The sequence below is a fragment of the Emys orbicularis genome, chromosome 3 (assembly GCF_028017835.1).
Source record: "Emys orbicularis isolate rEmyOrb1 chromosome 3, rEmyOrb1.hap1, whole genome shotgun sequence".
In the NCBI taxonomy this organism is placed as follows: domain Eukaryota; kingdom Metazoa; phylum Chordata; order Testudines; family Emydidae; genus Emys; species Emys orbicularis.
This window is the reverse complement of record NC_088685.1, coordinates 41,938,898-41,964,874: the sequence shown is the minus strand read 5'-3', so window position 1 is coordinate 41,964,874 and position 25,977 is coordinate 41,938,898. Positions and strand designations below refer to the sequence as shown.

Below are 25,977 nucleotides of genomic sequence, written 5' to 3'. Positions count from 1 at the left end.
TAGGTTACTTGTTGTGGAGTTAGGTCAAAAGGGATTGCCAGGGGAACCAAGCAGGAAAGGTAAAACAATTCTCTAAATAAAGAGCATCCCAACAAATACTCAAACATGATAGTCAACCTTATAGTCCTGAAGACACGACTCCTCTGGTGCCCAAGCTGTCTTGTCAGGGTTGAGAAGAGAAAGATCAAAGAGAACACACTAGAGGACCCTGGGCTGAGAAAAGGGTGGCAACTCAGTGAGTGCCCAGAAGTTGCTCAGAGAGTGTCAGCAAGAGCTGGCAGGGTGGCCAAGGATAGGGTGACCAGATAGCAAGTGTGAAAAATCGGGACGGGTTGGGGGTAATAGGTGTCTATATAAGAAAAAGCCCCAAATATCGGGACTGTCCTTATAAAATCGGGACATCTGGTCACCTTAGCCAAGGAGAACACACAGACAGGCTGTATCTACACTGCAATAAGTAGATAAATAAATATGTTCTTAACTCGGGTTAGCTAACCTGCCTTCAGACTGCAAATAAGACATAAATTTTTAATGGTGACAGTAATTAGCCATTGGAACAATTTACCATGAGTCATGGTAAACTCTTCATCCCTGACTATTTTAAAATCAAGATTAGATGTTTTTCTAAAAGAGATGCTTTAGGAACTTATAACATACCACAGTACAATCCAGACTAATGGGCAACTGGGTAAACCCTGCCTTGGTGAAGTAGCTCCCACCTGAGCCACTCACAAACAGCCTTCCACCATCCAAGCCACAAGCCAAGTGTCTGTGTAACTGCAGCCTCCCAGCCACACCTGGGTTACACTCTGGGTCTCACAAGCCTTGGTTATTTTGCAGGATGATCCTAACACACCCCCAGTACCAGATTTCCCCCCCAGAAATGTATGTCCTATACCACCCAGCCCTCTCCTGGAGAGTACAAAATATCTAAAGTATGTTATTTCTTAAAGGGAATAATATGCCAGTTTATTATCTCAAATAGTTATTCAGACACTTCCGTTTCAGACACCTTCTACACCTTATTGAGCTTTCTTTGTTTCCCTTCCCACTTGATGACTCGATTTGCTGCTTAAATGCAAATTAAGCAGAGCACACATTTCTTTGGCTAGGACAGACCTGTTTTCTGCTTGGGCAGAGCTGTGGGGTTTGGAACACACAGTGTTAAAATCATACAGGGAATTCTTGTAACTTTACAGAGTGTTGCTGCAATTTTATCAATATCATCCTGACTAGCAAATTGAGATTTAAAATGATAGATTATAAGACATGCCTGTGACATTCCCCTCTGGTGTTATCTGGACCAGTGATCTGCTAGGTCACTTGAATCCTTAACTCTGAGCCAACCTTACTCTGCTCTGCTGTGAGAACCCCCACTCCTGGGCTGTTCACGCACAGCCTCTGGCATATAAGCTGCTCCTTGGATTGTGCAACCAAATGACACTAACCAATATCTCTGGTCCCAGACACAACCCTAGGAACCTCTGTCTTGCAGTGTCCAGTTATGCCCGCTGGACACTGCAAGCTTATATGAGTTGGTCGGTTTCACAAAGAAATGGATATGTACTAGGCTCATTATCCCAGGGAGAGTCTCTGACACGCTTCAAACCAAACACACTGCTTCAGGTAGAATAAACAAACAGATTTATTAACTATAAAGATAGATTTTAAGTGATTATAAGTCAAAGCATAACAAGTCAGATTTGATCAAATGAAATAAAAGCAAAACGCATTCTAAGCTGACCTTAACACTTTCAGTGCCCTTACAAACTTAGATGCTTCTCACCACAGGCTGGCTGGTTGCCCTTCAGCCAGGCTCTCCCCTTTGATCAGTGCTTCAGTCGCTTGGTGTGGTGTCTGTAGATGTAAGTGGAAGAGAAAGGAAAGCATGGCAAAGTCTCTCCCTTTTATCATGTTCTTTCTTCCCTCTTGGCTTTGCGCCCCCTGTCCCTTCAGAGTCAGGTGAGTATTACCTCATCACAATCACAGACTGGTTAAAAGAAGGGGGGTGACTCGAGAGTCCAACAGATGCTTTTGTTGCTGCCTAGGCCAGGGTCCTTTCTTCCTGTGAGGCTGGGCTGGGTTTGTCCCATAACTGCCCTGATGAGGTGTGAACTGCCTCTCTGCTCTTGGAGAGTTTTTGCCTGGGCTTATTTTAAGTCCTGAGGATACATTTTCAGCCTCGTAACTATGTACATGAAATTATAACCTATAACATTACTGTAACAACAATGCTCAGTGCATCATGAGCCTTCCAAAGACACCTGACATGACAAACTTTGCATTAGATACCACACAATCATTTTACCAGAATGAACATGGGGGTGCTGGTTGTTACCCTGAGGTACAGCGCATCACACATCCCCTCTTAGTTTACTGCAAGAGGGTTAGTCACTGACTAGCTCAAAAGCAGTTTGTTATAGTTCTCTTGGCATCCAGCCATTAAGGCTGTGAGACTATGCAGTTCCATACGTTTGGAGGGTAATAATATGACAAGACAGCCTGATCTAATAAAATCGTTAAACAGAGGTCTCTTAACCATGGCTCCTTAATTGGGAAACATGAGTTTCCAACTATTTGTTTAATCTTTTTATTACTGACCTTGGCACAAAAAGTGGGAGTGTGCTAATAAAGTTTGCAGATGACACAAAGCTGGGAAGTATTGCCAATACCGAGAAGGACCAGGATATCATAAGGGAAGATCTGGATGACCTTGTAAACTGGAGTAATAGTAACAGGATGAAATTTAATAGTGAAAAGTGCAAGGTCATGCATTTAGGGATTAATAACAAGATTTTTTGTTATAATCTGGGGGACTCATCAGTTGGAAGTAACAGAGTAGGAGAAGGACCTCGGAGTATTGGTTGATCACAGGATGACTATGAGCCGCCAATGTGATATGGCCATGAAAAAAGCTAATGCTGTCTTGGGATGCATTAGGCGAGGCATTTCCAGTAGAGATAAGGAGGTGTTAGTACCGTTATACAAGGCACTGGTGAGACCTCATCTGGAATACTGTGTGCAGTTCTGGTCTCCCATGTTTAAGAAGGATGAATTCAAACTGGAACAGGTACAGAGAAGGGCTACTAGGATGATCCGGGGAATGGAAAACCTGTCTTATGAAAGGAGACTCAGGGCAGGTCTTCACTACGGGGTGGGGGTCGATTTAAGATACGCAAATTCAGCTACGCGAATAGCGTAGCTGAATTCGACGTATCGGAGCCGACTTACCCCGCTGCGAGGACGGCGGCAAAATCGACCTCCGCGGCTCCCCGTCGACGGCACTTACTCCTACCTCTGCTGGTGGAGTAAGCGCGTCGATTCGGGGATCGATTGTCACGTCCCGACGAGACGCGATAATTCGATCCCCGAGAGATCGATTTCTACCCGCCGATTCAGGCGGGTAGTGTAGACGTAGCCTCAAAGAGCTTGGGTTGTTTAGCCTAACCAAAAGAAGGCTGAGGGGAGATATGATTGCTCTCTATAAATATATCAGAGGGATAAATACCAGGGAGGCAGAGGAATTATTTAAGCTCAGTACCAATGTGGACACAAGAACAAATGGATATAATCTGCCCATCAGGAAGTTTAGACTTGAAATTAGACAAAGGTTTCTAACCATCAGTGGAGTGAAGTTCTGGAACAGCCTTCCAAGGGGAGCAGTGGGGGCAAAAGACATATCAAGCTTAGTCTTGAAGCCAGATAAGTTTATGGAGGGGATGGTATGATGGGATAGCCTAATTTTGGCAATTAATTGATCTTTGACTATTAGCGGTAAATATGTCCAATGGCCTGTGATAGGATGTTAGATGGGGTGGGATCTGAGTTACTAAAGAGCATTCTTTCCTGGGTGTCTGGCTGGTGAGTCTTGCCCACATGCTCAGGGTTTAGCTGATCACCATATTTGGGGTCGGGAAGGAATTTTCCTCCAAGGCAGATTGGCAGAAGCCCTGGGGTTTTTTTGCCTTCCTCTGCAGCATGGGGCACGGGTCACTTGCTGGAGGATTCTCTGCAGCTTGAAGTCTTTAAACCATGATTTGAAGACTTCAGTGGCTCAGACATAGGTTAGCGGTTTGTTGCAGGAGTGGGTGGGTGAGATTCTGTGGCCTGCGTTGTGCAGGAGGTCAGACTAGACGATCATAATGGTCCCTTCTGACCTTAAAGTCTATGACTCTAAAAGTCATGCTTGACATAATTCCAGCAAGCATAGATAGTAAAGTGCCATATATTCAGTACCTTGGAAATACCATTGTGCGTATTAGGATTCTGCCCTGGCCAGAGAGACAGCTGGCTTTGCTCATAATTCTACCCGCAATACAATGGAAATTGACATTAACCAGGCACTCTTAACAGAATCCTGAAAGAACTGACCAACATCTTCAGACCACTTATTATTTTTTGATTTATGCATGCAAAAAATAACAGTACTTATCCTACAGATTGTTAGAGCTAGGGATAAGTATAAAATTAAAAAATAAAGTTAGCTTATTGGTTAAGGAAATATATATGTGTTGTAAAGAAAGGCCCTGACTAGTAAGAAGAAGGAAGGCCTTGAAAATAATGTTTTAAGGCCAAAAGGAATCAAGTGTAGAGAGGATGTCTGGTTCAAAGAATAACTAATGAAATAAGGGGAAGTTTCTAAAAAGAAGGCCTCTAACCGATAGGAGTGACTGATTTAAAACCATCTGCGATCAAAGAGAATTTGTCTTAAACTGAGCCAACACTGACCTTCCCATCCCACATATCTATGTGAACCCCGGTGCAATGGAAAAACTATTGGACACCAAGAAGGAGGGGGAGGAAAGGTCTTGGGGAGAAAGCAGGTTATAAATCTTATCTAGATTAAGACTGGACATAACGGTAAATTGTCTCAAGTTGTTTTTTAGCTGAAGTCAGTAATTGGCAATGACATCACTTGTTTGTTAAAAGGAATAAAAAGACAACTCTTAAAGGGTTCATTGCTAATACCTACCTGACCACGCTGAAGCCTACCAGCATGGGTCTAAGCACCTCTTAGTCTAGCCCACTTGTCAGTATCTTGATCAAATACTTATAAATTATTTGTTACTGTTTAGATGTCGTAAATTGCTTATTATTTAGGATTTTTAGGCATGTTTAAAGCAATTGCATAAAGTACCATTTGGCCTTTGGATTTAGAAAAGGAATGTATAGTTAAATTAGCATTTGATTTCCTGTATTAATAATAATAATTTCAAATATTATTTATTCCAACACCATCCTTGACAATGTTTAATAATACAGTTCTCATAGTGCATAACTCCCATCAGTTTCTCTAGGAAGAAGCAAGTGAATTGTTAACTCAAATGCAGCCAAGATTTTTTTTCCTCATTGACCAAAGCAGTTCAGCATTACTGATCCAAGTGTTTCCGTAGAGACTTGTAACTACCCGATATGACCAAATTTTGATCTTTATGGCAATGTGGTATTTCCTGCACTTTCACTTCAACCTGTGATCTTGTCTTAAATTCACACTGGAGTTAAATCACATTAGTTTCTGACACCTGTACACCTCTGTCACGGAGTATCAAGTGTAACAGAGAAAGTAGTCTTGATTGAAAAGGAAGCTGACACAGTACACTTGTGCTACATAGCACATAATTCACACTACACCAGTCCCAAAAGCTAACTAGATTCAATTATAGTCAGCCAGTCTGTAATCCAATGCAGTGACAAAAATGGATCCATCCACTTGCGCTTCTCATGAGTGGCAGGTCGTGGAAAGACCAACTGAAAGGAATTCTGTGTAAATAGTAGTAGAAAATGTGGATATTCTTTGCTAACAGGTATTGGGTTAGGTGAAAGATGGTGTGAGGGGTGGGGAGTTATTAAAATGTAATCTGCATAATATATCTGTTCAAAACCAAGCAAATTCTGGGCAATCTGGGCTACAACCTAGCCAAAACTGACAGTTTAGGCTTTGGACCTCTACTTGCAGCATGATGATGTGTATTTTTGTTAGATATGTCTTTAAAACAAAAAAAACACATAAGAAAATAAGAATGGCTGTACTGGGTCAGACCAAAGGTCCATCCAGCCCAGTATCCTGTCTGCCGACGGTGACCAATGCCAGGTGTCCCAGAGGGCGTGAACCTAACAGGTAATGATCAAGTGATCTCTCTCCTGCCATCCATCTCCTCCCTCTGACAGACAGAGGCTAGGGACACCATTCCTTACCCATCCTGGCTAATAGCTATTAATGGACTTAACCTCCATGAATTTATCTAGTTCTCTTTTAAACCCTGTTATAGTCCTAGCCTTCACAACCTCCTCAGGCAAAGAGTTCCACAGGTTGACTGTGCGCTGTGTGAAGAAGAACTTCCTTTTATTTGTTTTAAACCTGCTGCCCATTAATTTCATTTGGAGGCCCCTAGTTCTTCTATTATGGGAACAAGTAAATAACTTTTCCTTATTCACGTTCTCCACACCGCTCATGATTTTATATACCTCTATCATATCCCCCTTTAGTCTCCTGTTTTCCAAGCTGAAAAGTTCTAGCCTCTTTGGGACCCATTCCAAACCCCTAATCATTTTAGTTGCCCTTCTCTGAACCTTTTCTAATGCCAGTATATCATTTTTGAGACGAGGAGACCACATCTGTACGCAGCATTCAAGATGTGGGCATACCATGGATTTATATAAGAGCAATAAGATATTATCTGTCTTATTCTCTATCCCTTTTTGAATGATTCCTAACATCCTGTTTGCTTTTTTGACTGCTGCTGCATACTGCGTGGACGTCTTCAGAGAACTATCCACGATGACTCCAAAATCTCTTTCCTTATTAGTTGTAGCTAAATTAGTCCCCATCATATTGTATGTATAGCTGGGGTTATTTTTTCCAATGTACATTACTTTACATTTATCCACATTAAATTTCATTTGCCATTTTGTTTCCCAATCACTTGGTTTTGTGAGATCTTTTTGAAGTTCTTCACAGTCTGCTTTGGTCTTAACTATCTTGAGCAGTTTAGTGTCGTCTGCAAACTTTGCTACCTCACTGTTTACCCCTTTCTCCAGAGCATTTATGAATAAGTTGAATAGGATTGGTTCTAGGGCTGACCCTTGGGGAACACCATTAGTTACCCCTCTCCATTCTGAAAATTTTACCATTTATTCCTACCCTTTGTTCCCTGTCTTTTAACCAGTTCTCAATCCATGAAAGGATCTTCCCTCTTATCCCATGACAACTTAATTTATGTAAGAGCCTTTGGTGACGGACCTTGTCAAAGGCTTTCTGGAAATCTAAGTACACTATGTCCACTGGATCCCCCTTATCCACATGTTTGTTTGACCCCTTCAAAGAACTCTAATACATTAGTAAGACATGATTTCCCTTTACAGAAACCATGTTGACTTTTGCCCAACAATTTATGTTCTTCTACGTGTCTGACAATTTTATTCTTTACTATTGTTTCAACTAATTTGCCTGGTACTGACATTAGACTTACCAGTCTATAATTGCCGGGATCACCTCTAGAGCCCTTTTTAAATATTGGCGTTACATTAGCTATCTTCCAGTCACTGGGTACAGAAGCCGATTTAAAGGACAGGTTACAAACCATAATTAATAGTTCCGCAATTTCACATTTGAGTTCTTTCAGAACTCTTGGGTGAATGCCATCTGGTCCCATTGACCTGTTACTGTTAAGTTTATCAATTAATTCCAAAACCTCCTCTAGTGACACTTCAATCTGTGACAATTCCTCAGATATGTCACCTACAAAAGACGGCTCAGGTTTGGGAATCTCCCTAACATCCTCAGCCATGAAGACTGAGCAAAGAATTCATTTAGTTTCTCCACAATGGCTTGATCGTCTTTAAGTGTTCCTTTTGTATCTTGATCATCCACCGTCCCAGATACTTGAAAGAATAACCATGCACCAAAATGAGTTATGAAAACACTAATGACTTGCATTAGGAAGGAGGGGGGAAAGTCTCTCTCTCACTGTGTATGAGTATGATTATAGTGTTTAATGGCATGATCACTTTTTTTTTTCTGTGAACCCTGCCTTATTTGGTGCAGATATTGGATGTATAAGGAAGCAGAATATGCACAGGGAACTAAAAAAGGCTTATATTTCCTCACTCCAGAAAGTTTGACCCTAAATGACCCTTGCTTCAACCTAAATCATTTGGTCTTTGTGTAAACACACACACATACAATGTACTCATTAGAAGGTGTGTAAAAATAATTGTAACTTGGGTATTTTGTTATAGTTTAACATGACTCTTGATTTGCATGGTGGTGAATATTTTCTAAAATGAAAATGTATAGAATTCATATATTCTGTTTGGAAATAATTATGGATCAAGTTATGCTAAAATAGGTGTTGTGGATACCACTGGGGGCAGAGAGGAGATAAGGATATATTGGTTACAAAAACAGTATAAAATAAAGAACTAATGTGGAAAAACCAAAGTGGGAAATCATCCAAAATTCAGACATGGATTAAAATAGAAGAAACCTGTAATTGCTAGAAGACCCCCTCCTCCCCACCAATAGTAATATAATTGACATTCAAAATGGTAGCAAGTATGTTTTTTAATTTTACAGATGTATTCATAGGTGTCCATTAGACAAAGTCTCTCAATATAATTAAGTGCCCCACAGTGGCAGCACTTGTGTGTGAGGCTGGCTGGGGTTGGCTCTCCACTCGGGTGTTACAATCTCCGGGGTTTCAGCACCCAGGGCATAACTACGGCGGGGCGATCAGGGCAGCTACCCCTGGTGCAAAGTTGGGGGTGTGGAAAAATGGGATGGTGTGGGTAGCACGATGCCCCCTGGAGCCGGCCCCTGCCCACGGAGCCTGGCTGCCACGAGATGCTCCCCTGGGCAATAGAAAGTAAGCGTCTTCATTTCAAACAGTTTGAAAACCTCTGTGCTAAATGGAGGTCAGAAATCTGGAGGGCCCCGTGGCTCCACCCCCTAGTGCCCTGTTTTTTCCTCCCCACGGCTTTGCACCTTGGGCGGCTGCCCCACTTGCCCTGCTGTGGTTATGGCCCCGCATTATCATGACAGCTGGGCTAAACCTGAGTGGCACTAGGACCCCAGAGGTTGCTGTGCCTGGGGCAGGGAGTCGAGCCCAGCCAGCTCCCTGGGACAGGAGCTGCCACGCTACCCTTTCAGACATTCTGGTGATCCAATTTTGGGTGAGAAACCCTGGCCTAGACCATCCCTGAGAGGTGTTTGTCTAACTTGTTCTTAAAAACAACTCCAGTGACTGGGATTCCAGAACCTCCCTTGTTAACTTCTGTTGACCTCTGAAGCAGTATGGCAATGCACAGTATTACCATCTCACAGGAAATCTGGACTCAAGCCATTTGCAACTTTGTGCCAAGGCCAATGTAGGTTTGCAGGCCCAATTACAGAATGGAGGACTATATTGTGGAAAGCAGTGACTCTGAAAAGGATCTAGGGACTGTATCGAACAAGCAACAGAACATGAGCTGCCAGTGCAATGCTATGGCAAAAAAGGTTTACTCAGAGGCAGATTAAGATATATTGGGGCACTCGGAGCAAAGAACACTTGTGGGGGCCCCCCACATCCCCTCCCCCGGCATGAGGTCCCACCCCCTGCTCCTCCCCTTCCCCCAAGGCTCCACCCTCTGGCCTGGCCAGAAGCCGGGCCATGGTAACAGCTGCCCAGGGAGCCTGGACCACTGTGGGGAGCCTGGTCCCTCCATCTGCCCTGGGTGGCGTGTCCTGGGAGCGGCAGGGACAAGGGCTGGGGGCTGCTGTCTGGCACTCTGGCCACCTGCCCAAGGCAGGTGCAGGTTCCAGGGCTCCCCACAGCTGCCCGTGCCCCCGTGCCTAGGGCAGTGGTTCCCAAACTGTGGGGCACACCCCCCTAGGGGGACAGAGAAATGTTCAGGGGAAACATGGCAGGCCCCAGCCCTCCCCTAGCTCCACTCTGGCCCCACCGCAGCCCTCCCCCCAGCCCCAGCTGTGGCTCTGCTCCCGGCCACACACCCACTCACAGCACCTGACTGTGGGCCCCGCTCATGCCCTGGCTCCCAGGGATGGAGGGGACGTGGACCGGGTAAGGGGGGGCGTGACTAAAATAGTTTGGGGACCCCTGGCCTAGGATGACCATATGTCCCATTTTGGCCCCAGATGTCCTGACTTTTTGGGGAAACTGGGCACTTGTCCCATTTGCTCTCGTCAACTGATCACCAGTTGGCAAGAGCAAACGGCACAAATGTCCAGTTTTGCCAAAAAGGAGTTGCGGGGCGGGGGGGGGGGGAGTGGTGGTCCTCGGGGCAGGGTGGCTATGAGCGGTGTGGCTCAGGCCAGCCCTGCGCAGGGGAGATGAGGGCTTCAGCGAGTGGCTCGGGCCAGCCCCACACTGGGGAGGGGAGAAGGCCAGCTTTGTGTGGGGCGGGAGACAGGGGCTTGGGGGAGCTCAGTGCTACACGGGGGTGAGAGGGAAGGGAGAGGGCTCAGAGCAGTGCCACACCGGGGAGGGGCTCAGAGCAGTGCCACGCTGGGGAGTGTGGAGAGGGGCTCAGAGCAGTGCCACGCCGGGGAGGGTGGAGAGGGGCTCAGAGCAGCGCCACGCCAGGGATGGGAATAGGGAGAGGGGCTCAGAGCAGCGCCATGCCAAGAAAGGGAGAGGGGCTCAGGTGAGCTCCGTACCCAGCGGGGAGGGGAGAGAGGGGCTCGCTCCAGCGCTGCCCTGGGTGGGGGTGGGGCTCAGTCCAGCGTGGGGTTGGGGGCAGCCCTTTGTCCAGCACGGAGGTGTGGGGGGGGAGAGCCTTGGGCCTGCTCAGCATGAGGCTTGGACAAGCAGCACTCAGCCAGCTCTGCCTAGGGGTAAGGGGAATTGCTCATCACCTCCAAACAGTTTCTCTAGTTGGGCTGGAGGCAGGACCAAGAGGAGGAGCATGGAGGGGGAGAGAGGAGGAGCAGGGGCTGTGGCTAAGATTCCAGCCGCTCCTGCAGGGCTCCCCAATTGGTCGGGGCCCCAGGGCACAGGTCCCATTGGCCCATACAGTAATCTGCCACTGGATCTAATGCTGTCCTTGTATGTATAATCAGAGGAGTAGCGAGTAGAGGGTGACTTTAATCTCTTATGTACGTCATTGGTGAAATGGACACTGGAATACTGTATCCAGTTCTGGTGTCAACATTTTAAAAAGAAGACTGAGCAATTGGAGTGGTGCAGAAAAGAGCCAAAATGATTTGAGGGCTGAAGAAAATGCCTTAGTGAAAGACTTAAAATTGCTTAATCAGTTCATCTGATCAACAAGAGGATTGAGGGGTAACTTGACTACAGTGTATAAGTACCATGACCAGGAGAGAACACCGGGTACTAAGGAACTCTTTAATCTAGCAGAGAAAGGCATAACAAGAGCCATTGGCTGGATCCCAAAGCCAGGCAAACTCAAATTAGAAAGTGGGTGCAAAGCTTTAACAGAGGTTGATTAACCATTGGAACTGCCAAGGAAAGTGGTGGATTCTCCATCTTTCCATGTCATCAAATTCAGACTGGCTGCCTTTTCTAGAAGAAATGCTTTAGCCAAACACAAGTTATTGGAGCTCAGTACAGGGGTAACTGGATGGAATTCTATTTCCTGACAGGAAGTCGGAGTAGATGATCTTCTGGCCTTAAAATCTAGGAATAGTATTTCTACCCAGAAGCCTGTTGCCAGCCAGTGAAAATCCTAAAGCTCTGGTATAACGTACTCCCAGTATGAGACTCTGCTTAATAAACAGGCTGTGGCAAACTGCCTTAGCTTCAGTTTCTAAGTAGTCGTCATGTCACCCCATGCACAGTTTGTTATTGTTCAGCAATCTAATCTTGAAGTGACCAAGATAAGGATACTTGGGATACAGCTCACATCTGAAATAAACTGCAGCACTTTTCTTGCCATGTGCAGATTTAGGTTGGGATAGGGAGGGTAAGCACTCTTGGCTACAACTGCTATGTTAGCATCCAGGAACAGCACAAATGCAACAACACACCTAAAATTGTACAACAGTAGTCCATCTAAGTCCAGCTGCCACCTGAGCCTGGGGGAGAGAACCCAGAGTTAGACATGACTTGTTATCATAAGCACTCTATATAATATCATATGCAATATTTCAAGGAATGTGAATGGAAAATTGCATGCTGTTCTGGGCACTTCAATATCAGACACTGACTAATGGGCAGAAGTTCAGAGAGGAGAATGAAAAATTATTAGGAGACAGGAGGGATCACGCTAGGAGGAAGGATGAAGAACTAAATATGTAGAGCTCTGTTTGGTACAAAGGAGCTTTAACTAGAAATAACGTGACTACGTTATGAATAAGCTTAGGCTGGAAAAGCCTAGGGTGGGGGGAGCACCTTCTTTACGGAGAAATTTATTATACCATTCCTTAATCTTCCAAGGAAAATTGTGGAAGCTCCTTGACCAGAAATGTTTAAAACAAAGGACAAAACCCTTAAGAAGGCCAGTGGAGAAAAATCATGCAATGCTTTTATGTATTTTCTTTATTGTGTGAGAGATGAACTAGGTAACCTAGTTCACCTAGTGTTTGTTTGTTTTTCCATCTGTGTTTTCAGTGTAGACTACCGAATCAAGATAATCTCTCTTTTTCCCCCTCTCTGTCTTATTGTACACTGTCATTCCATACTTGGAGGAACAGATGCTGTTGCATTTTACACATGGAAGGACTTCAGAGGAAGTCCTGATCCCTAGTCGCTTTCCTATGCAGCCTTTCTTAGTTGAAAAACACTTCTGTTTTTGATGGAGACAGCAACTAAATAGGGGAAATCTCATGTTTCTAGTCAGTTTTTCCTTTTAATCCAGATGTAATATGTAGAGCATGCCTGATATTATTTGCTTTCTTTTGGCTGCCCAAGATGCATCTGAATAGGCAGTGGGCAACCAATTGAGTTACATGGTAGGGGTGCTCACAGTATGTATGGCAGGTAGCCAACAGTGTATATCAGGCACTCCATGCAGAAGGCCTCTGGAGGAAACTCTCCTCCTACACTGAGCCGAGAAAGGAGCTATTGTGATGTTGATTGGGGCTTTAATTTTGTGTAATCAGCACAAGCGGGATAACTAAACAAACTAGATTCTCAAATAAGTGTTAGATAACTTTAGTAACAGCAGGAGAACCTTTACATGTGGAATTTTATGCTGGTGTTGGCCTATAGCAGGGGTCGGCAACGTTCGGCACGCGGCTTGCCAGGGTAAGCACCCTAGCGGGCCGGGCCAGTTTATTTACCTGCTGACGCGGCAGGTTTGGCCGATCGCGGCCCCCACTCGCCGCGGTTCGCTGTCCCGGGCCAATGGGGGCGGCGGAAAGCGGCGCGGGCCGAGGGATGTGCTGGCCGTGGCTTCCCGCCGCCCCCATTGGCCCGGGACAGCGAACCGCGGCGAGTGGGGGCCGCGATTGGCCGAACCTGCCGCGTCAGCAGGTAAATAAACTGGCCCGGCCCGCTAGGGTGCTTACCCTGGCGAGCCGCGTGCCGAACGTTGCCGACCCCTGGCCTATAGTGTTAACTTTTGCCTTGTTTTTCAGTTTCTCTTGTACAGCTTTGGTTTTGGTCAGCACTTTGTACTGAACAGCGAGTCTACGTGGGTTACAGCTGTCTTTGCATTTCAGTTTCTCTTACTAATATTGGGTCTGTCTCTTCTGGGAGTGGGTGGGAAGTATCTGGATACCACATTGTGCTCTTCTATTATGTGAGTTCCAGCTTGAATACCTCTCTTTTATACTGGCTTCCTTTCTCTTTAATGGGGGTTAGTGCTTGGTGAACTGTGTATGGGGTGTTGTGGGGTTTTGTTTTGGTTAAACATTTGTTGCTTTTATTTTTGCGATGTATTATATGCCTCTTTCTATATACTGCTTTTATGTTTAGTTCTGCAGTGACTAATGGTTGTCTAGCAGTTTAGTATCTGTCACAACTTGCTCTCATTGCTAAAAATAGCAATAGCAATGTGCCTATTGCCCACACTGAGTACCAGGAAAGATAAAACATGGTCTTTGGTTGCTACTTCAACTTTCTTGTCCAATTGGAACATCCCACTTTTTTAGCGCTTATTTTTCATATATTTCAGCCTTTCACCGTGACAAGAACCTGTGAACTACTTATAGATTTCATTTCTCTCCTACCCTATCCAACTAATCCAAGAATCACTAAAGCTAAAATTTGTATCTTTCACTCTTGGATTTAAAATGTCAACTGAAAAATCCACAGGCTGTTTATGACATGATCACACTGAAATACCATCTTGTATTTCTACTTCCAGCTCTCTAGCTCCTCAGACACAAAACACTGGGTACTCATATACAGCAATGGGCACTCAGCGTTCAGAGATTGCGCCTGTGAAGTGCTGAATGTTTACAGCAATGGTTCTCAACCTGCAGCCCAATCGGTGCACAGCTGCAGCCCATGTGACATCCTCAGGGCCATACAGGTAGTAATGGATGCGGCCCATAATGGTAAATAGGTTGAGAACCACTGGTTTACAGTGTGACGCTGAACATCCTCAACTTTCTTTGGCTTGAATGGGACTTGTATTAAGTGCAAACCTTGAATTTGTCATTTAGCACCTTTCAAGATTTAGCCTTTCTTTAATATATATTTAACTCTATAAAAGCCCCTCTCCGGTCCCTTATAATGATTTGTACAGCATCTGTTTGCAATGTCAGAACGATCACAGGGTTTTTAAACCTTTCTTACTCCCTGCTGAAAAGTCTTTCCTCCCAGAAATCTATGCAAACTAACACCTGGCAAAATAAATCAACCTTGCAGGATGTCATGAAGGTCAGAGAATCTGGGTTCTCTTGGACACAGTGTAGAAGGGAGTTCCAGAATTGATGACCCTTGCTTTAAAAACTGACACAAGCCCCTCCCATTTAAACAAGAGGAATAAAATCAGACTCAGGAAAACATGTCAGGATGTGTGGGCAAGAGGCCTGTATGTTCATGCGTGCTTCCAGAATCAGCCCATTTTCTTCAATAGTTAAAGTAATAAGCTCATAACTTGTTGGAAATTCTAGCTGGCATTGTGGATGGGTTTAACTATGCAAAAATAAAATTGATATTTAAATGGATCCCAGGTCCTTTGCATTTTCATTTTATACATGGATACCATAACTGGAGACTATCCAACATGACAGCAGGTGGTGCTACCTGAGTGCAAACAGACACCAGTCAATTTCCCAGCTCCCCAGGCTTCTTCTCCCCTTCTCCCCCCCCCCCGAGTATAAACCCAAAATTATACCGTCTTGTGCTGCACAGGGAACTGTACAGCGTACGCGCATAGAGTTTGCCTCTCTCTCAATGTGGAGTGGAAATACAACAGCCCCTCTGAGCTAAGATTCCCAAACACTACACTCCAAACTCACTGGTTTAGATTAAAACATAAAATAAGTTTAATCACTACGAAAGATAGATTTTAAGTGATAGCAAACAGATCAAAGCAGATTACCTAGCAAATAAACAAAAGTGCAACCTAAGCTTAATATACTAGATTGGATATAAATAGCAGATTCTGACTCTGAAAAATGATACAAGCAGGCTGCAGATTCTTAAGCTTGCTTTACAGCTTGGAATCCCCAGGTCTTTCATACACAGGCTAGAAATCCCTTTAGCCTGGGTCCAGCACTTCCCTCAGCTCAGTCTTTGTTCCTCAGGTGTTTCCTTCTTGTGTGGGGAGTGAAGACCCCCCCCAGACCTTATATAGCTTTAGTATGTGGTGGGAACCCTTTGTTTCAAAGCTTGGTTCCCAGGCCAGTTTGTGGAAAAGTACTGGCATCCCAAGATGGAGGGCAGCATCATGTGGCCTGGTCACATGTCCTTGCAGAGTCATAGCAGCCATTACTTACAGCAGTGATGGGCAACCTTACAGGGACATGCTGGCTGCCGCTTCCCGCAGCTCCCACTGGCCAGGAACGGCGAACTATGGCCACTGGGAGCTGCAGGGGGCCGTGCCTGCAGACAGTCAACATCAGCAAAATATCTTGTGGCCTACAATCAGATTACCCTGACGGGCTGCAGATTGCCCACCACTGGCCTAGAGGGAATACTATTCCTTAAAAATGGCTTTATAATGTAAGAGGGAGCCCTTCCACCTGCCAGTCTGTTAAAGTAATAAAACCCCATTTCTCCAGGCCACATTATAATTACACCTCTACCTCGATATAACGCTGTCCTCGGGAGCCAAAAAATCTTACCGCGTTATAGGTGAAACCGCGTTATATCGAACTTGCTTTGATCCACTGGAGTGCGCAACCCCCCCCCACTCCCCCCCACCCCCCCCGGAGCACTGCTTTACCACATTATAGCCGAATTTGTGTTCTATCAGGTCGCATTATATCAGGGTAGTGGTGTATTTTGTTAGAATCCCACAGTAGGTTATCCTTAGGATAGGTGTGCCTTTTCCTGACAAAAATTTAAAAGTGGATCAAAGGTTAAGTAACTATCTTCAAACCTGTTCTCCTCTGCTCTGTAAAATCTCTGCTTGACCAGGCATACATCATAACCCAAGAGTGTCACACTCTAGACACCAGCTTTCTGTAACTAAAACAAAATATGGTTTAAGTGACTAAAATACTCAGGCATGCTCATTAGGAAGAAGACAGTTTTAGCTATAGCTTGGTTTTATCTAAATGACCTTTGCATTTAAATAATTAGTAGCAGTTTGTACTGCAAGCATGAGATGATAGGGTGGGGTGGAAGGCAAAAGGGCATGTGAGAAAGCTACTTCTTTAGTAGCACATGCTAACCCTATTATTTCTATTGCTGCCATCCTCGTTACTTTCATGTATGATTAAAATGACTCAATTATGACCGTTTAATCAATGGCTCAAAGAAAATGTCTTGCTGTGCCAACAAGAGACTTTAAGCAGTCTTAAGATGCTTGTGTAGGATTCTTGTAAAATGTCCTGGCCTGGCTGCAGAGGATAGTAGCGTACAACTGCTGCCACCAGCTAATATTTACTCCTTTAGCTCGGGGAGGGGGGATGCTGACTATTCCAGGTTGAAAATTTTGCTGATGACCCTTGGGGGGTTTTACGTGAAAAGATGGCAGCTTGCGCTTACAACTGGAGGAACGGGAAGCAACTCTTAATTGATTAGAGGGTAAAAATGGATCTCAAAATACAGTGACTTACATCTATTGTAAAGATGTTTCTGCTTTTATTTATTACAATTATTTTTATTATCCCATAGTGTTCATAGGGAAAGTACTGAAGAGGCTCTTTGCTGCTACTCCCTCCACTTCTCATGTGCCTGTTCCAAGTGGAGAAGAGATGGTACTAAAAACTCCTGCCTCAAAACCACAGCAGAAGGATTCTGAGAATGCTCAGGCTTCATCAGAATGTGCCAGTTCCCCAGGTAATATAATCTGCAAATTACTGCAGTGTGAAAATATTTGGGTTTTGGTCATTGTTTTTAAAGAGAAAAAACAGTTATATATAACACATAGTGTAGAGCCTTGTCCTATGTATGCATTGAGCCCCAAATTTTAAATGCAAAATTGCTTTTGGGCCTACCTATAAGTTCTATGCAGTGCATACCATTCAGAATCTTGATCAAACTAAATTTTCACTGACAAAAAAACAAAATCCTTTTGTTAATGCAAAATTAGGGTTGCCTGGTGGTATCGTGTGTCCTTCAAGAATGTCACGTTCAGCAAGACTCAGAAGTCTGAGAGTTAAGGTATGCACCAGAGCAACCTTGATTTTGTACGTTCTGGTTTTCAGAATTCTGAGTTTTGTTGAACTTGAAATTCTGGAAAGGCACATGATTCTATCAGGCAACCTTAACTCTGCACTAACAAAAGGATATTTTGTCAGTGAATTTCCTAACTCTCTTTTTAAACATAAAAATGCTCTTTGTAGGAGTTCTTTATTTGGACAGCTCTAGTTATTACAGAGATGTACAGTAGAGATGCTACTGTGACCCACTAAAGGCAAAAAATGCAATGTGATTCCTAAGTGGTCTGTAGTTCACCCCACAGTACGTTTTGTTATAATGTAATGGTTTGTACTTTGAAATGTTAGGAGGGTGGAGTGGCTGACAGGGCAGGCAGAGAAATGGGCATTGACTGTCACAGAATGTTGATAGACGTTCTGTGTTGGTTACAGTAAGTTTAAGCATGTGAGAGAAGACTTTGTGTGTCTCCTTCTCTACACAGAACCTTTCCCATATTTCCAGCTAACCCTCCCCTTCCTGTCTTGTAAATTATTATACTCTAGAAGCAAAGTTGTCCGTTGCTGTTTGGTGCCCATTATTGGTGCAAGCAAATCATATGCAGCCCCTTTTTTTTGTTACATAGGCTGAGCTTTACATTGAGCTGCTTCCCATGGAGAGAGGACTCTGCTGGACTGGCAGAGAGAGGAGGTGATGATGGCAGAGGCAGTGAAGGGATCAACATGCAGACAGGGTAATCATTGCTCTGGCTAGGCTCACCCATTTAATCTCCACTGCACACCAGCCTGCCTGTCCACATGGGGAACGGCATGTACCTCAACTTTGTATTTCCTTATTTAGCCACTCTCCTCATTATGGAATGCTACAAGGTGCCACAGTGCAACCCAAACTCTGTGTCAGTTAGGTTTTAGAATAATCACTCAGAACTCTCACTTACCACAGCCCAGTTCTCCCCTTCCACTGTTTTTGCTGTCATCGCCTCATCTCCCCTCTCTCTGCCAGTCATGAGTTTCCAGTGCAACATTGTGGCTAAAAAGGCTAATGTGATCCTTGGATGTTGTAACAGGGTGGCCTTCCCCTTTAAAGGCCGGAGGCCTGGGGGGCAGCCAGCCGTGTTTATTTACCCCATGAACATGAATGAGGGTTATGTTGTACTCCACGAGCATGTAGTGTTAACACATGAACTAGTGGTCCTCCAACTATGCTGTTCTTCGGACATGTGTACTTGTGCTTAAGTGACAAATTCAGCAAAAAAAAGTTTTAATTTAGTGTGACAAACACTTTTTGATAGCGGGAAAAATACATGTGGGTAAAATGTACCCCAAACATGTTGTACTGTTATCCTGTATTTTTAGTAGTTCTATATACACTTTTGCCTCTAAGAGAGTATCTTTTATTGTAATAGAGGTAACTGTCTTCCTCACTAGCAAGCTGTTTGTTTTTTTTTACATAAATGTAACTTGCATATGATAATTGATAAAGTATATGTGGAATAATGTGGCTATGTTGCAATAACTCATGAACTAGTGGTCATCCAACTGTGCTGTTTTAGGATATTGCATATGCTAACTGATAATGAATTGCAGTGACAGTAGTTGCTGCATACAATTACAATAAGGTAGGAAGTACTCCAGGGATGTGTGAAAATTGCATATGGGCCCATGCTTAATGAGACTCCTGCTAGTTCTTTCAATTTCCAAGTTAAATAAAGTTGTTGTTGTTTTTCATCGTAAACATTAAAGAATTATTCTTCACTTCTGAATACACTTGCTGGACAGTTCCCCACAACACAATTAATGTAACTTTTTTTCTCAACACTGGATGAAGATTAATCACATGAGGCTGAGAAGGGGACAGCTGTTAGCTATAAAGAGTTGTGGGGGTGGGTGGAAGGAGGGAGGGAGTAATACAGAGAAGCTGCAGGAAAGAACCATCTAGACAGACTGGGTGGGAAGTCCTAGGACTGGAGTTGTGGCTGAGTAAAAAGCCCTATCTGGAAGTTTTTTGTTTTCCTTTGTGAGTTTGTGGTTGTTTAGACAAAAATTGGAGCCTGGAGGGAAAGACTAAAGACTGATTTGGGTGTGGCTAATTCCCCAGGCTAGTGAGTGAGATTGGTAGTATACAGATGTATAAGCAGGGGAATCATGTATGAGTAGGAAGTTTATATTAGCTTCCTTAGCAACTGCTCCTGGAAAACTGTGTCCACAATTCAAGGATAAGGATGAGTTGGAGAGGGTTCAAAGAGCCGTGAGATGGATTGGAAAACGAGCCCCTCAAGTCTTTCATTATAAGGCATAATCTACTTACCTTAACAAAGAGAAGGTTAATGGGTGACTTGAACACAGTCTGTAAGTACCTATATGGGAGGGAAATTTGATAATAGAGGGCGAGCAGACAGATATAACAAGATCCAGTGGCTGGAAGTTGAAGTTAGACAAATTCAGACTAGAAATTATATTAGCCAAGATGGGCAGGTATGGTGTCCCTAGCCAATGTTTGACAGAAGCTGGAAATGGGCGATGGATCACTTGATGCTTACCTGTTCTGGTCATTCCCTCTGAAGCACCTGGCATTGGTTGCTGTTGGAAGACAGGATACTGGGCTAGATGGACCTTTGGATGTGCTCTAACTCTAACAGTAATTAATTCAGTGAAGTCCTATGGACTATGTTGTACAGGAGGCTGGACTTGGCCTTCTAATGCATGAAACTGTTTGCTCCTCACTGCTGACCCTCTACATTCTCCACCTACACACTCCCAAACTAGTCAGACTCCCTCACCACTGCTCCAACATTCTCTCCTCTTGCCATCCCAACCTTAAGCCTTCCACATCTCCGCTGCCTCCCCCATCGTGGAATTCAGTCTCTGCAACAAAGCCTTCTTGCAGTGTGGAGAAGGAGGAGAACAGTGCTATGAGGGTGACTGAAATGGCTCCCTCTGCATTCAGATTTGTTAGATGATCTAGGCCTAATTTTTTTTCTTGTCTCGATTACGAACTTCCAAATTAGTCAGTGGCAGTGCCAAATATTACGTGCTTTATATCTTCAATGTGCTTTACAGATATTAACTACTATTTAAAAGAATCCTACAATGTTTGTGAGTAAGTATTATCTTCATTCTCCATCTGTGTAAAAAATGAGAGATATAGAAGTGCTTTATCTGGCTTTGTTGATGGTAGAACTGTGATTAGAACTGAGAAGTTCTAGCCCTGAGTCCTTTTCTTATACCAGGCTGCCATTCAAAACTAACAACTTCCAAAAAGACTGTCTTATTCCTATGTAAAATAGTATGTAATTTCACATGGACACAAGTCTGTCTCTTCTGAAGACTGCTGCTTTGTTTCCTTTAGACTTCATGTATGAACACAGGCTCTTTTTTTAATTACCTTCTCATAGAATAAATGTTTCTTTCTAAAGCCTATGAATAAACTCATCTGACTAGAGTTTCCTAAATGTGCAAGAAAAAAAAGCCCAAAACACAACAGTCCCCCTTTCTGGGAGTGCAAGCATTGATAGTTGCCCACTTTATCACCAATAAATGCTAATAATAACTTGATAGTTGGAATTCTGATAGGGATAAATAGCACTGCTTGTGTTTTCTTGCATTATCACTGTAAAGATAAAAAAACACACTAGCACAGTAAGAGCCCTATTTTTGGAAAGATGCAAAAAATCAGAACTCATTTTAAAAGACAGTTATTTTTTAAAAACACTCAGGCAGCACCTGCCTAACTGTTTAAAAAACACTTTTCATAATGTATGGTTTTAAATAGGCTATAATTTAAAATTTGTTTTAATTCTCCCAAAAGTGACAAATTAGTAGTACTGCATAGTATTAATAAGTTCTGGGATGAAAGCTCAAGAAAAAGCCCCAAATAATTGAGGAACTCCAGGGAGAAATCCATGTCCTTTGTGGCGGATGACTTGGAGAGTAGATATCATTCACAAGCTCAGTCTAGTCAGCATTCCCTTTAAGAAAGGAAAGCTGTTTGGCACTGGAACTAGAAGATCGCCTCTGAATCTAAGAAATGCTTGTATCCTTCTCTGCCTTTCTAAGGGGTTCTATTTTTCCTATTTCTTAGGTCTACCCAGGAAACTAGCATTTTGCCTTTGGTAGTTATCTTTTGGTCTTGAAGGTGCTAATATCACTGCCTGTCTAGAACATTGTACAACTTTTCAAATTCAAAATTGGTCATGGTAAAATCTTCACTCTATGACAACGGTCATATTGGCTGAAATGATTGGAAAACTGAACCCTGCTGATATTAGTCCTCTTCAAGTACAGATAGAAAGTTTAAGGTCCTGCAGAAAGAAGTCACTTGAACTGTTTTGTCTTTTCAAGTCTGAAGCAGCACTAATGGGGAAGGGAAGCAAACCTAACAAATATTATTTAAGTTTAATTAAACAGCTTACAGTGCAGCATACTAGAACTGCATGTAATACTGTATAATTGACCAAAGTACAATTAAAATCCTGAGAGTATAAACTGCATTCATGATGAATTTCCAATAGTAAAACAGGATGAATACATTCTTTTATATGAGGAACTTCCGTTTCTTCTTTGAGTAGTGTCCCTGTGGGTGCTCCACTTCAGGTATCGGTGCGTCACTGCGCTGCAGATTGGAGATTTTCGGTAGCAGTGCTCGATCAGGGCACGCGTGCGTGGTAATAGTCTCGCGGTGCCATTGGCACCTCATGTAGGGTGCACATGACCTGACCCTTCAGTTCCTTCTCAACCGTCCTCGGCTGCAGACAGAGCTCAGTGGCAGTGAATCATAGAATATCAGGGTTGGAAGGGACCTCAGGAGGTCATCTAGTCCAACCCCCTGCTCAAAGCAGGACCAATTCCCAACTAAATCATCCCAGCCAGGGCTTTGTCAAGCCTGACCTTAAAAACCTCTAAGGAAGGAGATTCCACCACCTCCCTAGGTAACCCATTCCAGTGCTTCACCACCCTCCTAGTCAAAAAGTTTTTCGTAATATCCAACCTAAACCTCCCCAACTGCAACTTGAGACCATTACTCCTTGTTCTGTCATCAGGTACCACTGAGAACAGTCTAGATCCATCCTCTTTGGAACCCCCTTTCAGGTAGTTGAAAGCAGCTATCAAATCCCCCCTCATTCTTCTCTTCTGCAGACTAAACAATCCCAGTTCCCTCAGCCTCTCCTCATAAGTCATGTGCTCCAGCCCCCTAATCATTTTTGTTGCCCTCTGCTGGACTCTTTCCAATTTTTCCACATCCTTCTTGTACTGTGGACACAAGTACTCCAGATGAGGCCTCACCAATGTCGAATAGAGGGGAATGATAACGTCCCTCGATCTGCTGGCAATGCCCCTACTTATACAGCCCAAAATGCCGTTGGCCTTCTTGACAACAAGGGCACACTGTTGACTCATATCCAGCTTCTCGTCCACTGTGACCCCTAGGTCCTTTTCTGCAGAACTGCTGCCTAGCCATTCGGTCCCTAGTCTGTAACAGTGCATGGGATTCTTCCGTCCTAAGTGCAGGACTCTGCACTTGTCCTTGTTGAACCTCATCCGGTTTCTTTTGGCCCAATCCTCTAATTTGTCTAGGTCCCTCTGTATCCTATCCCTACCCTCCAGTGTATCTACCACTCCTCCCAGTTTAGTGTCATCTGCAAACTTGCTGAGAGTGCAGTCCACGCCATCCTCCAGATCATTAATGAAGATATTGAACAAAACCAGCCCCAGGACCGACACCTGGGGCATTCCACTTGAAACCGGCTGCCAACTAGACATGGAGCCATTGATCACTACCCGTTGAGCCCGACGATCTAGCCAGCTTTCTATCCACCTTATAGTCCATTCATCCAGCCCATACTTCTTTAACTTGGTGGCAAGAATACTGTGGGAGACCGTATCAAAAGCTTTGCTAAAGTCAAGGAATAACACATCCACTGCTTTCCCCTCATCCACAGAGTCAGTTATCTCCTCATAGAAGGCAATTAGGTTAGTCAGGCATGACTTGCCCTTGGTGAATCCATGCTGACTATTCCTGATCACTTTCCTCTCCTCTAAGTGCTTCAGAATTGCTTCCTTGAGGACCTGCTCCATGATTTTTCCAGGGACTGAGGTGAGGCTGACTGGCCTGTAGTTCCCCGGATCCTCCTCCTTCCCTTTTTAAAAGATGGGTACTACATTAGCCTTTTTCCAGTTATCCGGGACCTCCCCGGATCGCCATGAGTTTTCAAAGATAATGGCCAATGGCTCTGCAATCACATCCGCCAACTCCTTTAGCACCCTCGGATGCAGCGCATCCGGCCCCATGGACTTGTGCTCGTCCAGTTTTTCTAAATAGTCCCGAACCACTTCTTTCTCCACAGAGGGCTGGTCACCTTCTCCCCATACTGTGCTTTCCAGTGCAGCAGTCTGGGAGCTGACTTTGTTCGTGAAGACAGAGGCAAAAAAATCATTGAGTACATTAGCTTTTTCCACATCCTCTGTTACTAGGTTGCCTCCCTCATTCAGTAACGGGCCCACATTTTCCTTGACTTTCTTCTTGTTGCTAACATACCTGAAGAAACCCTTCTTGTTACTCTTAACATCTCTTGCTAGCTGCAACTCCAAGTGCGATTTGGCCTTCCTGATTTCACTCTTGCATGCCTGAGCAATATTTTTATACTCCTCCCTGGTCATTTGTCCAATCTTCCACTTCTTGTAAGCACTGTGCTGCCTCTTTGTTTTTTCTCTCTAGAAATAATTAGATGTGTTGTAGTTTAGTGTGTGTTGTTTAATTAGTTAGTTACCGTTTTACCCAAAACCACATGGAAACTCACAAGAGGTCATCCTACACACACTCAATGTCAGACAAGCTATAGCATTTTATTTAGACAGAACCAAACCGTTCCAGAAATCCCCAAGACTTTATTTTCACAACAGAACGCACCAAGGGCTGTGCTATATCAACCCAGAGACTATCTAAATGTATCCAACTTTGCTATCGACTGCACAACAAGGAACCCCCACTGGGGATCTGATCCCACTTTACACATGCCAAGGCCACATCTATAGCCTTCCTGAACAATGTCCCTCTAATAGATATATGCAGGGCGTGAGAGCATACCTTTACAAAACATTATGCCACCACTCAATGCTCTATGTCAGACACTATACTAGGCCTTACCATGCTCTCTGCAACAACACACATGACTCCAAAGGTCCTACCATCTACAGTAGGGCACTGCTCTACAGACACCTGAAATGGAGCACACATAGAGACACTACTTGAGGAAGAAGAGGAAGTTACTCACCTTGTGCAGTAACAAGGGTTCTTCTAGATGTGTGTCCCTGTGGGTGCTCCACTACTCACCCTCTTCCCCTCTACTTCGGAGTTCGTCATCGAGCTCTGCAGTAGACAAGGAACTGAAGGGTTGGGTCGTGTGCGCACTACATGAGGTGCCAACAGCACCACGAGGTGACTACTGTGCACGTGTGTCCCAGCCGAGCAGTGCTATTGAAAATCTCCGATCTGCTGCGCAGGGACATACCGACACCTGAAGTGGAGCATCCACAGGAACACCCATCTCGAAGAACCCTCGTTACTGCACAAGGTGTGTAACTTCCTCTTTTATTCAGTGTCCATAGATTAATTTTTTCTAACCCCCCACTCCTTGATTTTTGACTTATGCAAAATTATGCTATGTAGGGATACCAGTGCTTTCAAAAACCTTTTCAGCCTTAATATCAGAACTGGCCCTCTGACCTCCTGTTGTGTTAATTCTTTGGGCTCATGTATTCCATCTAAATTAAAGATGTTAACAAGACCCTGTCACTGTCAAACATTTAACAGTTTTAAACAAGGTTCGGTACACAGAGACTTCAGCCTCCATAGTATCATAGAAAACAAACCACTAAAAATAATTTAAATGTTTTATTAAAGATAGAGAAAAGAAGGGGAAAACAGTTCAAGCATTTGAAATGTAAAGTATTAAATGAGGCTTTCATTTTAACAACCTCCTTGTTCCCTTTTCCTTTAACTGGAGAGAGGTTTTTAGAAGGAAAATGCCCTTTGTTTGACTGTCTCTTGGAGTTAAATGTGGTAACTACTGGCCTTTTTGGGGAAAGAAAAGAAGTTAGTTGAGATGGGATGGGGCGGGCTGTTGTTATCGCTGCTGCTGTTAAAGTTTTGATTCTATTTTCTAGAAGGCGAAACAAGACCAACACATACAAGGGGAAAGGAAAGAACAGCAAAGGTAGAAAATGCAGCTTTAGGCCTTGGCTACACTTGCAGATGTACAGCGCTGTGAGTTAAACCTGGCTTCGTGCAGCTGAGTAGGGAA

At 44.0% G+C, this 25,977-nt stretch overlaps 1 protein-coding gene across 1 annotated transcript in view; it reads left to right on the top strand.

Moving 5' to 3' along the window:
• Positions 1–25,977, top strand: part of ERICH1 (glutamate rich 1) — a 120,128-nt gene that overhangs the window by 3,477 nt on the left and 90,674 nt on the right. Inside the window, exon 2 of the mRNA XM_065401284.1 lies at positions 17,196–17,360. Coding sequence (XP_065257356.1) covers positions 17,196–17,360 — 165 coding nt within the window. The remainder of the gene's footprint in view (positions 1–17,195; positions 17,361–25,977) is intronic.